This window comes from Gymnogyps californianus, chromosome 3, assembly GCF_018139145.2.
Source record: "Gymnogyps californianus isolate 813 chromosome 3, ASM1813914v2, whole genome shotgun sequence".
Lineage (NCBI taxonomy): Eukaryota > Metazoa > Chordata > Aves > Accipitriformes > Cathartidae > Gymnogyps > Gymnogyps californianus.
The window spans coordinates 54,205,224-54,220,415 of record NC_059473.1 but is presented as its reverse complement, the minus strand read 5'-3'; the positions used below and the strand labels follow the sequence as shown (position 1 = coordinate 54,220,415).

The window sequence follows — 15,192 nt, the reverse complement described above, 5'->3', positions numbered from 1 at the left end:
AATAAGTGCAATCAAGGAGAACTTCACAGACAAATACAGGAAAACAGACATCACGACAGGTGTGAGTAGAGGCTCTGTAGATCTTCTAAAAAGATGTTATTATCCTATGTCAGAAAAAAACCCAACCTCACTAAAACTATAAGGACTCTGTCTATGTCTGGATGAGATAAAACCAGTTACTTTTTAATGAGTGGGTGATAATGGTGGCAAACACTTAGGGATGCTTTTCAGAGAAATCCTAACCAGAGCCAAACAAGTCAAGCTGGCTCCAGAAGCACTTGCTGAAATGATCGGATTTAGCAGCTTGGGTATAATGTCCCACAGACATAACTATACTACTCCTGTACTTGAACCGGTACATTCATGTAACACTGCACTGCTCTTTGTGTGTGTTGCTGTATGCGTCTCTGATATCTAAAACACCTCTGCACCATGCTCCACATCTCTTTCAGATTATGGCTATACCAAGCAAAGTGAATGATTCAAGGTCTTTACAGTGACAAAAAAATCTATATTCCCTGCAATTTTTGTCTCAAGAAGTGTGACTCTGCATTATTCATACCAAAGCATAAATGCCTTTTCTGGAATATTTAGTCTTCCTCACAAGCTCTTTTCTGCTATAATTATTATGTTCTGCCCATGATTTGACATGCTATGAAGATTTATGATGGACATCCAGAACTACTTAGGTGTGATGAAAGCTTATGTCCTCTTTCTGAGCAAGTCTGCTGATGCAGAAAGAAGATGGGAAAAGATACAACCTCTTAGGACCAAATTTGACACAAGAATATGGTGGCCGTACAGATCCTTGGCAGGAAAGAAGGCAAGCAGCATCCTGGGTTGTACTGATAGCACAGCCAGTGACTGCAGCGTGTGATTACCTCCCCACTACCATCCCCCTTTACTTTGCACTCATCAGGCTGCATCTAGAATACTGCATACAGTTTGTGAACCCCCACCATAGAAAGACACTTATAACCTGGAGCACATTCAGCAGAGGGCTATCAAGATGATCTGGAGCTGCAGTCCTTGCCCTTTGAGGACAGGCTGAAGGACTTGGGCTTGTTCAGCCTGGAGAAGAGATGGCTACAGGGGAACCTTAGAACAGCCCCTCATACCTACGGGGTGGTTATTGAGAAGAGAGAGATAGCTTCTTCATGGTGAAGCATGGTGGGAGGATAACAGACAATGGGCATAACTTGAAACGAGAGGTTCAGACTGGATATGAGACTGTCCTGGTTTCAGCTGGGACAGAGTTAACTCTTCTTAGTAGCTGGTACAGTGCTCGGTTTTGGATTTAGTGTGAGAATACTGTTGATAACACACTGATGTTTTAGTTGTTGCTAAGTAGCGCTTATCTTAAGCCAAGGACTTTTCAGTTTCCCATGCTCTGCCAGCAAGCAGGTGTGCAAGAAGCCGAGAGGGAGCAGAGCCGGGGCAGCTGACGTGAACTAGCCACAGGGATATTCCATACCATGGAATGTCATGCCCAGTATATAAACAGGGGGGAGTTGGCCGGGAGGGGCAGATCACTGCTCTGGCATCGGTCAGCGGGTGGTGAGCAATTGCATTGTGCATCACCGGGTTTCTTTCTCCCCCCCCCTCCTTTTTTTTGTTATATTCCTTTTCATTACTATTATTATTACTATTATTATTATATTTTGTCATTATTATGGTTAATATTTTACTTTTGTTATTAAACTGTTCTTATCTCAACCCACAAGTTCTGCCTCCTTTCCCAATTCTCCTCCCCATCCCACCAGAAGCAGGGGGGGACAGGATGGGGAGTGAGGGAGCGGCTGTGTGGTGCTTAGCTGCTGACTAGGGTTAAACCACAACAGAGACAAAACTTTTTCACATTCAAGCAGTGGATTAGGTGGCCCAGAGACACTGTGCCACCTTCATCCTTGCAGGTTTTCAAGGCCCCCGTGAATAAAGTCCTGAGCAACCTGGTCCGAACTCATAGCTTACCCTGCTTTCAGCAGGGGGTCTTCCTGAGCTACCTTCCAGACTGAGTGATTCTGTGATTCTGTGACTCTGGCTACACTCAGACAGATTGTTTGTAGTTCTCTTGGACCAAAACAGGAATTAGCAGATAAAGCAATCCTTATGGCATGACCAAGGTATGAGTAAGCATCCTACAGGGAACTTGGACTGTGACCTCCTTTAGAACAACAAAAAAAAATCTATATTTCTTGTTCTTGTCTGCCACAAATACGTTCACTGACAAATAATCCTTCGCTTCAAAGATCAGTTGAATTGATGAATGAATCATGAATTGCCCAGTTTGTTCCACTTCACTCTCTGTTGAAAAATGTCTGTGCCAATTGCCTGCCAATGTATTTTGTTGTCCCAGCAGATGAACTGCCGTGAGCATAATCTGATGTTTGCATCAGTTCCATAACCAATTTCATAACTGCCTCTTGTGGTGCAGAGGTGTACTCATCCCACCCGGTTTACAGAAACTACAGCCGTTGTATTACCTGCCAGGAGGTGAATAAGGCATTCTGTAAAAGAGCAGTTAGACCTCCTTACAAGCGTTTACACTGCACTGAGTTCTACACCATTTCTGCGTGTGACTTGCATTTAATTCTGGCATATGTGGGCTCACCAAGTCCAATGGAGAAATATTTGTCACTAGTAGTTTTGTGGCAAAAAAACCACTTCCATTTGAGCTATTTCTATCAGATCAGGGAGAAGAAAACATCCTACAGAACTGTTGGAAGGGTATCTGAACTCTGTTGCCTGACATACAGTCTATCACTGTATGTCAGCGTACAATCTCCATACAATCTCCAAAATGTGGAAAAGGCTGAGTTGTCTGGTGAACTGAAACAAGTTGTGACTTGCTTGAGGCAGTGCTTGAGGTTGTGTGCTAAGGGAACTTAGTGTCGGGTCCATCCTGAGTTAGGTAGCTTCTTAGTATCTCAAATTCAGAAACAGCTTTTTTCTGTTAGTGTTAAAAAGGTCTGCTCTGTTCCGACTTTTCATCCGAAAGGCATGAAGAATGGCGTGAAGTTCTGAACCTCACGATGAGTCAGGGGTCCATGCAGAGTTGCAGGACATGCTTTGTTTCCTAAAGAATGTAGCTACTACATGGAAAACACTGAAAGTACCTTAGTGCCATGGACAGTTTAAGAAGAACCACTCTGTACTGGAAGTGGTTTTGGCCTGCTAAATATCAAGGAAACTACAGGAGAATGATCATATACAAATAACTCTTTTCCACTGTGGTGGGTTGACCTTGGCTGGCTGGCAGGTGCCCACCAAGCCACTCTCTCACTCACCCTCCTCAGAGAGAAAATAAAATTAAAAACTCATGGGTCAAGATAAAGGCAGTTTAATAAAGAAAAGCAAAGGCCATGCATGGAAGCAAAGGAGAACAAAAAGATTTATTCTCTACCTCCATCAGCAGGTGATGTCCAGCCACTTCCTGGGAAGCAGGGCCTCAGTATGTAGCAGTTGCTTCGGAAGACAAATGCCTTAATAACAAATGCCCCCCCTTCTCCTCCTTTCTCTTAGCTTTTATAGCTGAGCACGACATCATATGGTGTGGAAACCTTGGTCAGTTTGGGTCAGCTGTCCTGGCTATGTCCCCTCCCAACCTCTTGCCCACTCCCAGCCTACTGGCTTTTCGGGGGGGGCGGGGGGGGGGGCGTGGAGAGAGCCTCAGTGCTGTGCGAGCACTGCTCAGCAGTGGCCAAAACACTGGTGTGTTATCAGCACCTTTCTAGCTACAAATACAAAGCACAGCACTATGAGGGCGGCTATGGAGAAAGTTAACTCCATCCCAGCCAGATCCAATACATCTACATACAAGAAAATTTCTAGACTTGAATTCTATTGTGTTGAGGAAGAATATCTCCTATAGCAGAGAGAGAGAGAAAGAGGGAGGGGAGAGAGAGAGATGGATAGGGAGAGAGGCATTCCCTTATGAGAGGCATTTGGCTACAACATTAGCAAAGAATGAATCAAAAATAGCTCCCACTCATTTGGCTGCTACCCAAGTGGGAAAAGTAAGTTGTTTAATTTTTGCAAGAAGGGATGATCCAAAAGAGCAGTCACTGCAAAACTCTCGATGATTGTCTTCTCTTCCCAAGAACTTGTGCTACTACCATATAGTCCTAGTACATCCAGATAAGCTATTCTGAAAATGTGGCCAATTGTTAAGCATCCCACAGACTTCACAGAGTAGAACGCACTTGGACTTGCTTCCTTCCAGTAACGCTTAGACCAGATAGACTTTTTTCCCCAAAAATATGCATGTACATTCAGAGCTCAGTGTAATATGAGAATTCCTGAAGGGCAGCATCAGTCTTCTCAAGGACTGAATGAGGGAATTCAAGCAGTAATTCCTGTCATCACAGACGGGGGATTTCTAGGAACTGGCTTTCCCTTGCTTCGTAGAGAGCCTGCAATCCCAAGCTAGTGCTGACTCAACAGTAACGGGGTGTGAGAAATTGCAAATGCAGCAGCTGTAATTGCTTGAGGAGAAGTCCTTGCCTATCCATGAATGCTAAAAATTGAACTTCACATTCCAGTGGCAATTCTGAATAAATCACTCAGTAAAGTGATTAGGTTGTATATGAGCAAATTATACTGGGCAGGCAGTAATTGAAGATTCTCAAATACAAATTTTGTAATTAATCTCCTTTTCAAATTGGATAGGTCCAAGTATTCGGAATCTTTTTTAATAAGGTAGTCAGAGAATAACACTGCCTTTTCTTTTTTTGTTTCTGGCTGCTCCTAGGCAACCCACTGCTGGGTAAATACAAATACACTATGCTCCCCTAAATATCACAAGTATTTTTGTCCTTGCTTTTCTTTTTCATTAGATAGTTTCTTGAGATGTTAACTCTCCAGACATGGAAGATGAACTTGAGCAGTCTACTGCCTTTGAATCAATTTCTGTCTATGCAAAAGTATGGGTGTACTTTGTTCTCAGTAAGGACTACCAGTGCACTTCTGGAATACAGAACAGATCAGGACCCAGAGAGAGTCACAACGCATGCTAATAATGTGCATGGACTCTTGGAACCACATCGGACTCAGCTTTTTCCATAATGCAGGACCCTATGTACCTTGTTACAGGAATATTGATGGAATACTGTGAGGTAAGAGTGAAAGCTCTTAGATATAATGGAGTTAAGGTTCTTGATACCAGTATTGAATACTGATAATTTTCCTGGGGTGCTGCAGTAGTCGCAGCAGTACTTAAACTTGTAGTACCACACAGAAGTCAAACTTCGTCTATTGGCAATTTTAATGGATTTCAAATATTAGTGCTTATTATTTATTGAGCAGCATGGACTCTCTCCTTCAAATTTGTACATGGAGATACTTTGTGAAGGAGGGAAGAGGCAATTCAGACTCCTTTTTTTACAAAGAGTTTGTGAAAAGGCCTGTCTCCAAACCTGTGAGAGGTAAAGAAGGCAGTTTCTTGGCACTGTCATACTAGACCTCCTTGGAGAGAAAGGCTCCACCAGCAAGCTTTGAAGTATTTGAAGTGACGTTCTTAACCCTACAGAAAGGCCAGATAAAGATATGTGTGCAGAAAGCCCTGGTGGTGCCAGACAGTCACCAGTCAGCTCTGTGCAGTTAAAGAAAAATAAATACGATATTTTATTGCCCCCAGACTCACTGGGACATGTAGGTCTCTTGATTCTGTAGGTATGCCATTATGGGGAATAGATACTTTGTGGTGCTTCCCTTTGGTGATTTGAGACATTTATGAACTTCTTAGTTGTGTGATAAGTCTGAGGGTTATCAGGGGTTCACCACCAAATTTAAGAGCTCATTGCTTTTCAGCAAAGCCTAAAAAGTATCGCACATTTTGAGGTTTCATGCAAAAACTTACAGCTTTTTAGAGGAGGGAAAGACGTTTGAGTGCCTGAATTGTGACTATTAACTGTGAGAGTCTACCAATGTAGACAAATGTTTTTGTGTTTCACTGGTATTATCAGAACGTAGTGGTTCCTGTCTCTGATACCTGACACCTTGAGAAGCACAGAACACCAGGGCAGGCACATAACAGTACCTCTGCAGCACCCTCTCCAGTGTCCAGTGGCTTCAACCCTAGGATGTCCTGAGCCAGTTTGGGGTGGTTTGGTTTTTTTCCCCATAAAACAGCCCTTATTGGTTTTCTTCCATGAATTTGTTTAACTGCTTTTTGGCTCAAGTACAATTTTAGAGTCTACATCAACCACTGTCTGAAAACTCATCTACACATTCTGTGCAGAAGTACCCCATCTTGGCCGTTTTGAACTCACCACCTGGTATTTGTCTTTGATGCAACAGATGAAGAATGACTATGCTGGTTCAGACTAAAGTTTTTAGTTTCATAACCAAACGGAGGCTGGATAACAAACTACCCATGTTTACAACAGCTGCTGAGATTCCTCAGAAACGAGACCTTTTTATAGAGTATCAGCATGAAATTTATTTATGTGAATGCAATGAACAAAACAATGCAATTTTAAGCCTCTTTTCTTAAGAAAGAAGGCTATGTATTTGCAGTGTGAATCGATCATTCAGCCTCTCCTTAGTAATTTCTACCCTTGTTGGCTTATAATAACTCCTTTGTCCGAGCTGAAGCAGTCTCAAAACCAATTAAATATGTATACCATAAATCAACATTTTGGTAGAGTCCAAAGTTAATGACTCCTTTGAGGAAAGAATGTCAGTATAACCTCAACATTTATTTAGCCTGTCTGGCTTGCCATTAGCCTCTCAGCACCCAGATGGGCCACCCTGTCTGCCAGTCAGCACATTAGGCCAGTTTTGAGTCAGTGACAGTATTTGGTGATATGTCTCAGCTGTTAATAAGAGAACTGGGAGAAAACAAAAGGTAATGTGGACACTGTTGTTAAGAAGTGTTACTGATGGAGAAGGGAAGAACTAGAAACACTATGGGAATTCAGCTCAGGGAGCACATGAAGACCAACTGAGATTACTGCTACAGGACAGAGGAGGTGGAGATGTAAAGAATAGGACAGAAATCCATGGGAAGCCAGGCTTCATTAGTTTTGTTTCTACTGGAGTAACTTCCTTACTATCAGAGTAGACCTTTTTGACTAGAAATGAAATATTTACAAACTACGAACAACATATTTACAAAAACTATTCAGCAAGTATTTTACAGAAAAGTGATCCCCTCTCACCCAATTTACTAATAAATTTAATCTTACTGAAACATTTTAGTTTATTTTCTCAGATTCTGCCATGGAAGAGAAAACCTGTCTGTGTACAGATACACTTCTTTTACTATGAGGTGAGAGTTACTTCTACTTGTAGCATAGCGTGCTTTTTATGTGAGTGCTACATAGTGGAAACAAACTATAAATGTTTTAATGAGTGAAGAAAAGAAAGGGTGAAGCAGATGACTGGTCAAATTTAAGACTCATTAATTTTCCTTAAAATTTGTTTTCTGCCATAATATTTTCTGTGAATTTCCTGATTATTCAGCTGATCAGAAAAGCTGACGTTGAGAAAAAAAAGCTTAAATTTGTTCCTATTTTTGTTAACATTTAATTGTTACTTATTTTTTACAAGCCATATTACAAACTTGTACACTCTTGTCAGCCTTAGCATAGCCCTAAAACATGAAAAGGGAACAAGTCACTCTATAACAGAGCAGAACTAAATTGAGAGGAGGCTGTGCAACCAGTGCCAGACATACTCCCACCAGAGCTGGGATTTATATCTGTACAATTTGGGGTTGGCACTTTTCACCGGCGATTTATACGCTTAAAAAAAAGAAAAAAAAAAGACAAAAGAACAAAAAACCCAAAGACAAATTTTTGCCAGAGCACAGATTCAAACAGGAAAATAGTTGACAGGTTACCAGTGCAGTTCTTCTGGAAGTTGAGATTCTCTAGCGGGTGCCCTGGGATGCGGCACTGAAATCTGTGCTGCCAGAACTCAGGAAACCAGGGGTTGCGGGTGTTGGTGTCCAGACGCAGCTTCAGATAGTAGTCATCAAATGACAAGACCTCTGGAGACTGCAGTTTGATAGTGATGCCTCCGTTTGCTTCAGGTTCATAACCTTCAATGACTTCATCTCTGTCTGCCCAACCATCACTGAAAAGAGGCAAAAAACCACTTATTACACAAAGACAGGAAGCTTGTTTTGAAAAAGTAACTGGCCAAAGGCAGGCCAGCACCCTCAGAAGCAAATAATTAAGGGGGAATCTAAAAGTACATCTAAAATTCAGGCAGAGAGGGAAAGAAGAAAGCACAGTGATGGAGACTTGTAATGAGCAGTCTGACTGATTTCATGCAGAGTCCTCATTAACTCATCTGGAATGATGAGGATTTATCCTTGTCTCTCTGGAAAGGGTTTTTGGGCATAGCTTTTGGTGTGATGTCTTTATGACTGAAGAGATTCTGCCTTCTTTAGGCTGTCCTGTAAGGGGTGGAAACTGAAAGAATTAATATCAATGGAAAGGAAACCAAGCCAGGATCCTGGGTGTTTTGCAGAAGAGATCTCAGCATGAATGGATCTTACAGCTAGAAGAGTAATTCAAATCAAACATAAAGTGAGAAATGCATTGTGTTGGAAGAGAATGGAATAAGAATACTCGATAAGGTTGATCACACTAAAAAGAAAACCACATGCTATTCTCGCACTGCATGGGATTTGTGATAACATGCTTTTTTTTCCTCCTTTTTTTTTTTTTTTTTTAACAAACAATGGTTTTCTATTTTAATTCTCTGTTTATTCATGTAAGACACACTTTTAAAAACCTGAAGATAAAGCTCTTTCTTGACAACATTATTTCATGGAAAGTCTATTTTAACAGGTTTGAACAAAGTCCATTGGGCTTAGCAGCTGAGTTTTAGTTTAGTTCTTTTAACAAGAAGTCCATTGATTTAGTGTCATTCTCCAGTTCTTATTAGGGTTCCCTAAGAACAGTGCTATTACAGTCTAATTTAAGTGCAAATATAAGTTGGCCATTGCTTAATTTTAATATGCTGGACATGTCATGAGAGAAATAGATTATTCTGGCACCTCAGATCTAGCTCTATCCACTCAGAAACAAATCAGCGGCACTGCTGCTATGAAAAGCAGACAGATGAAGCACTTCCAGCAGCAAAGAGCTCAAGAGAAAAAATGCAATTGACCACTAAGAGAGAAGTCTCTGTTTCACCCAAAAGAAGCTTGGATCCTGAACTCCAGACAGACTGAAAGAAGGTGCTGGTTAGGAGCCTCTTACACATAGCCTTGAGAAAAGCATCAGGGTGCAGACCATGAGGGCATTTATGAGACGGCATAGATGTGCCTGGGACTCCACAATGGAAAACAGACAAGATTTGAAGTAGCAAGCTCTGTCACAGTCCTAGACAAACAGGTGTAAAGTGACTATGCACTGGGCATGTGTGAGTCTTTGGTCCCCAGCCACCAGACTGAACAGCTGCACGGTTTAGCTGACATTGACGTTAACTGCTGCATCTGTGCTCTAGGCACCTGGAAAAAAATGGCAGGTCTCCACGGAAATACAGGAAAGCCCATGTACTGAATGCTTCCTAATATGGGACACAAGACCCAAGCCTCTATTACAGGAAGTTATTTAAGACATGGGGCATCTGGCAGCCCACTGACTCAGTGATCAACAGATTCCTTTCAACCTGGGCCCGGGGACTCACAAAGCTGTACTTTAAGATGGCACTACATGGCACCTTTGAGCCAAGATTTCTTCTGTGTTTCCCCTTTGCCAATGCCTTGCAGTAGAACTGCCCAAATTTCTGAGCTTACAAACCACTGACCAATATCTTCATATAGCCAAGCAGCATGAGATACACGTGTGTCCTGCTTTCGGCTAGGATAGAGTTAATTTTCTTCCTAGTAGCTGGTATAGTGCAGTGGTTTGGACTTAGTTGTTGTTAAGTAGTGTTTATACTAAGTCAAGGATTTTTCAGCTTCTCATGCCCAGCCAGCAGGAAGGCTGGAGGGACACAAGAAGTTGGGAGGGGACACAGCCAGGACAGCTGACCCAAACTGGCCAAAGGGATATTCCATACCATATGACATCATGCCCAGTATATAAACTGGGGGGAGTTGGCTGGGAGGGGTGGATTGCTGCTTGGGAACTAACTGGGCATCGGTCAGTGAGTGGTGAGTAATTGCATTGTGCATCACTTGTTTTGTATAGTCTAATTCTTTTAGTATTATTATTGTCATATTATTATTATTATCATCATTATCATTACTTTTCCTTCCTTTCTGTCCTATTAAACTGTCTTTATCTCAACCCATGAGGTTTTTTTTCGATTCTCTCCCCCATCCCACTGGGTCGGGGGGAGTGAGCGAGCGACTGGGGTTGGCTGGCTTAGTTGCTGGCTGGGGTTAAACCACGACAACGTCTATGCATGTTGCATCTCACATGTGGTGTGAGAGCAGAGAGCAGGGGGAGGCGCAGGGAGTAGGTCACAGGAGGGAGACAGCAATGGCTGAAGAGTCCTGCTGTGGAACAGGGGTGGGCGCGATGCAGTATCCCAAAGTGACTCTCTCTGCCAGGCTGAACCTGGCAGCATCTGCTGGGTCACTTCTTCCCACAGCCAGCGATGCGGGTTACCCAGCTCCTGCCCTTGTACCAATATAGCCCAAATGAAAACCACGTGGCACAGCCTTGGCCTAACGGCTGCACTTGAGTTGCCACAGGAGTGCACAGAGTTCAAAAGCCACAATTTGTCCATCCCTGCTCCCTGCCCTACTAGACTGCCTTGAGTTTTGGAGAGGGAAAGAAGCCACAGCTGATCCTCTCTGCATCCCTCCACTCCTCACTTGTCCATATGCTGAGGACAACTAGTAATATGTACCATGCACCCTGACTGCCTCATGACAGACCATGGTCTAGATAACCCTACAAAGGTAAAACCAGGAGAACAAACTTTCCGGATTTCACATAATTCAAGCCGTAAACTAGCATCAGAGGGGAGAAAAAGACACAATACTTATTTCTTCTTATGTGGGGGAAAAACAAGCAAAAGGTCACTCTTACGGCATAAGTAATTGAGTCCTAATTGCATGATTACTTCACTATTTGTCACAATGTTCATGGCTTGCAAACTGTAGACTCAAGCAGAAACATTAGTGAGTCGAAAAGATCAAGTAAATTGGGCCACTTTTTGCAAGACTTTCTAGAAAGGAAGTAGTTTCTCTACTGCTTGGATTCCTACCAGCCAAACATTAGAGTGATTTATTTCCCCTGTCCTGTAAGTTTGGCTTGGAAAATTGCCACATTCACTCTGAAGGCAAAGCAGAGCAATTCTGCAAAGGCAAGAGACAGTGTATTTCAAGTTCTCTGAGGGCAGCTGATGGAAAAGTTCCCCTAAATTGGAACACAGATTGTCACCTAATGTTTCTTTGTCTCTTTCTGGCTCCAAATGTTTTTTATTCTCTCTTCAGCTTCCTCAAATTGTTAAATCTGTCTGATAAGTTTTGTGTGCAGTGAAATGTGAAGAAAAGGCACTGGAATCAGAGAAAAAAGTTCATACGTGTTGAAGTTCATATGGGAGCTTTGCTCTACTTTCAGTAAAGTCAAGGAAGCAAAAAGGAGCCCTCTGGTCTCTTAGGGGACCCCTGCCATCCTGGTGGCTGCAGGCTGGCTGTGCTGAAAAGTGCCCTAAGGGGACTGTGCAGCCCTACCAGCAGCCATGGGAGGATTATCAGAGACCTAAGATCTTGTTATAATCTCTGCCTATATTCCTTTTTACAGTGTATATAAAAAAAAAAAAGGGAAGGAAAAAAAAAGGATTGTCTGAGAACAATCCTTAGTGCCGTATGGATAAATGGATAGTGTTCCAGAAGACAATGTTAAACAAATTGACATTTCTAATGCTGGACAACAGCACGATATTGAAGTCCAGATGACAGTGTGCATGTCAGTGACAGAATCACAAGACCAATAGCTGATTCAATGGAAAAATGAAATCTCATTAAAAAAAGGCAGTGCATACTATTCTTTTGCTGTCAGAATTGAGTACTTTCCACCTACTTTCCTTCTTTTATCCTGCTGACTACCAAGTAGCACCACACGTAGCACTTTTTGCAAAACCATCTTTCTGTGTGCCTTTACTGCAGATTTCAGGAGGTGGCCCAATATCCATCACCCAAACTGCCTTCCCTGATGAGTGTCCATTGTAGGTTTTGTGTGACTTTCTGGCCTTGAAACGTGCTGGGTATCTTGTGCAACAATTGATCTGAAGCTCTGTGAGGGGGTTTAAAGCGTGAAGACAGAAACAGTGAGGGAGGGAGAAGGGTGTGGGTGTCAAACCAGCAACCATTCTGGTCGCTCTCAGGAGAGAAAGAACCAACTGCTTTTGTTACCGTTTTGTGGTGTTTATCACAATCAAAATGGTCACTGATATTCTGCAAGCTACTCTTCGTCCAAGTCCCAGTCCAGTGGCTGACATTCATGATGCCAAATCCAAATTTCAGTGTTCAGTCATGAACAAAAATCAAGCAGAAAGGGAAAAAGCCCAGAGCTACTCCATCTAGCTTCAGAAGTCCCATTTCCCATTATCACAGGCTGAGTTTGAAGAAACAAAGCTATTTTTTTCTTAACCAGTTTACTATTCTGCTAATGTGTGACAATGGACATTTCTTAATTGTGGCTTCAGCATCTTAGCCTCTCTGTATTTTCTGAACTGCAGACCCATATATTCCTGTGACTGAAATACCAGGAGAAATGTAATGGATTTCCAATTTCCTCTCCTCTTCCAAACGTGAACACTGTCAGCTGCTTTTCACAAGGGCTGATGAGACAACCAGCAATCAGGCTTTCTATTTTCATCTCCTCAGGACTTAACTCTTAAACTATGCAGCAGCAGCTCTGCTCTGCTTCCCCACACAGCGCTCAGAGCATTACTATTCCAGATGCTTTTTCCAAATAAGCAAACACGCAAAAAGAAAACATGCTGTTGTATATGAAGACTACTTGCTCTGCGATTATTGTAGGAGGTAGCATCCTTTCACAGGTAAACAAAATGAAACACTTTTGTCAGTCGTGGACGCTGACTGGCAATTTGATCCCTGCACCCTTATAAGGCTTGATCTGATGGACAAAAGCTGTAGAGGGCAACTGATTTAGACTCCTCTGTCTGGAGGGCTGCATCATTGGCAGCTTTGTCAACTCCCTTTGCATTAGCTAAGGTAATGTTTTCTTAAGATGTTTGTATTCATGATAAGGTTTTTTTAATGCTGTATTGGCCAAGTCATAAAATATATAAAAGAAATTAAGAGCAAGAAGCCCTTTATAAATGCTAAATGAATTATTTTTGCAACAATCCTTCTGCCTACAGCAGATAATCTTGTCATTATAAAACCAAATAAATCAATCATATTAAAATAATTTCCATCTTTTTTTTTGACAGGTTCTGTTCCTGTGCTAGTGGATATTTTTACCCACTTTGAAAACAATGTTACATGTAGCTATAGTTATGTAAATTGGAAACATTAGTTTCAAACTTTCAACCTTCACAGAGGTTCCCTGCAGATACCCCAGTCAGGTAGGGTAGCACGGCCCCAGGTGACCATAATTGTCACACAAAAGGATCAGAGTCTGTATTCTTGCCTTTCTCTCCTTTCCACAAAACTAAAGCTCATGTCAATATACTTTCCTTGTCACGTCGATATACATCCCCGCAAAGCACGTTTCTGAATGCCTTCTTACCATTGCTCTCAAGGCTGCCAGCTGGCCTGCTGTTATGTTAAATTTCTAATAGATTTAAATATGAGGACAGCACTACTCAAAGAATTCAACATTCAATAAAGTGCCATGCCATTGTGTTATATATGTCAATATCTTTCTTTTTAAGGACAATTATTATATGCTGGATTATATAAATAAAAGGCTGGACATTTTACTTGGAAAGTGCTTTTTGCAAAACCATCTTTCTGTGTGGTGGTCAGACACTGCTTATTTAGAGGCATTTCAAAACGCTACAAACCCCTAAATAGTGATAAGTGGAATTCAAATAATTTGTTATTTGGTTGTGATAAATGCCAGCACTCTGGATTTCCAGAGCTGCTCAGACTTGGAAGCCTGCAAATTCAGTTTTCTCTTTTTATAAAAGTCTTTTCTGACAGCGCCCCACTGGAAAATCCAGCACGGATTCTCCTGCCTGCGTGCAGGAGTTGTGTGACTGTGACGGCCTCCTGCCTGCTCTTCTGGCAGAAAGGATGGAAACTCAGAGCTCAGTATAAGGCCAAGACAGAAAGTACCAGTGTGGCAGGTGGAATAATTTCATAGGCAGCTCCACCAAAAAAACATGAGTGTTGCTACTTGATAAGAGCACAGGTGGCAGAATCAGGCCCGAAGTAATTCGTAAACAGTACTATAGCTGGCTGCTTAGCTGCCCTTTTCTGGAAGCAGACTTTTAAAAGAATTTTTTACTTCACCTGCCTGATGTACTGGAAAGAAAAAACACAATTAGCTTATTGTGAAGGAGGATGGACCTATTATCAGGCAATAAGGAACTCTACCAAAGATATTCAGTGTCTGTGTAACACATGCCTCAAACAGAAGATGCCACGTAAAGAAAATTGAAACTGTCCAATATTCACAAATCAGCAACTGGCAAAGTGACTTTCCTCCTTAGGCTTATGCATTATCAGTCAATCCCAGTGGTCACCAATGTCAGCTGAAAGGTGCTGATCATTATTGTTAATGAGCATTATTTCAAACATGAGAAAAAAAGGTCATTTTTGCACTCATTCATTCTGCTAATTCATCAGTACTACATACTTGCATTGAAAGGTGGAAGACCTTTCCTCAGCTGCCAAACCATGAATTCTTAAAAAGTATAGTTTTACTTTTACATGTGTGACAAGTCCTGACAATCTTAGGAGATTAGTCCCATGGCTACAGATAAGCCTGTATCTCACTGCTGGCAAGACCAGGCTGAAAGTCTGTACACTGTCATGCTATAACCTGAGGCTTGCTGAGCACTTACTGACCTCCTTAAAACCAGAAGAATCAAATTCACAAAATCTTGTCAGCTGAAAGAAAAAAAAGGGGGTTTCTAGGCCAGTAGTTTTGCTCCTGCAGGCATATATGGAGGTAGGCAGGAGTCATCACCTTCCCAAGCTGCCTGTCTTTTGCAAGCAGGCATCACAAGGTACTGTGAGATTTGTACCTGTTCCCTTTCCCCACAAACTGTGCTGGGCTCAAATGTACCTTAAATTCCAGC

At 42.1% G+C, this 15,192-nt stretch overlaps 1 protein-coding gene across 1 annotated transcript in view; it reads right to left on the bottom strand.

Moving 5' to 3' along the window:
• Positions 1-15,192, bottom strand: part of GRM1 (glutamate metabotropic receptor 1) — a 194,657-nt gene that overhangs the window by 61,601 nt on the left and 117,864 nt on the right. Inside the window, 1 exon segment of the mRNA XM_050893928.1 lies at positions 7,844-8,079. Coding sequence (XP_050749885.1) covers positions 7,844-8,079 — 236 coding nt within the window.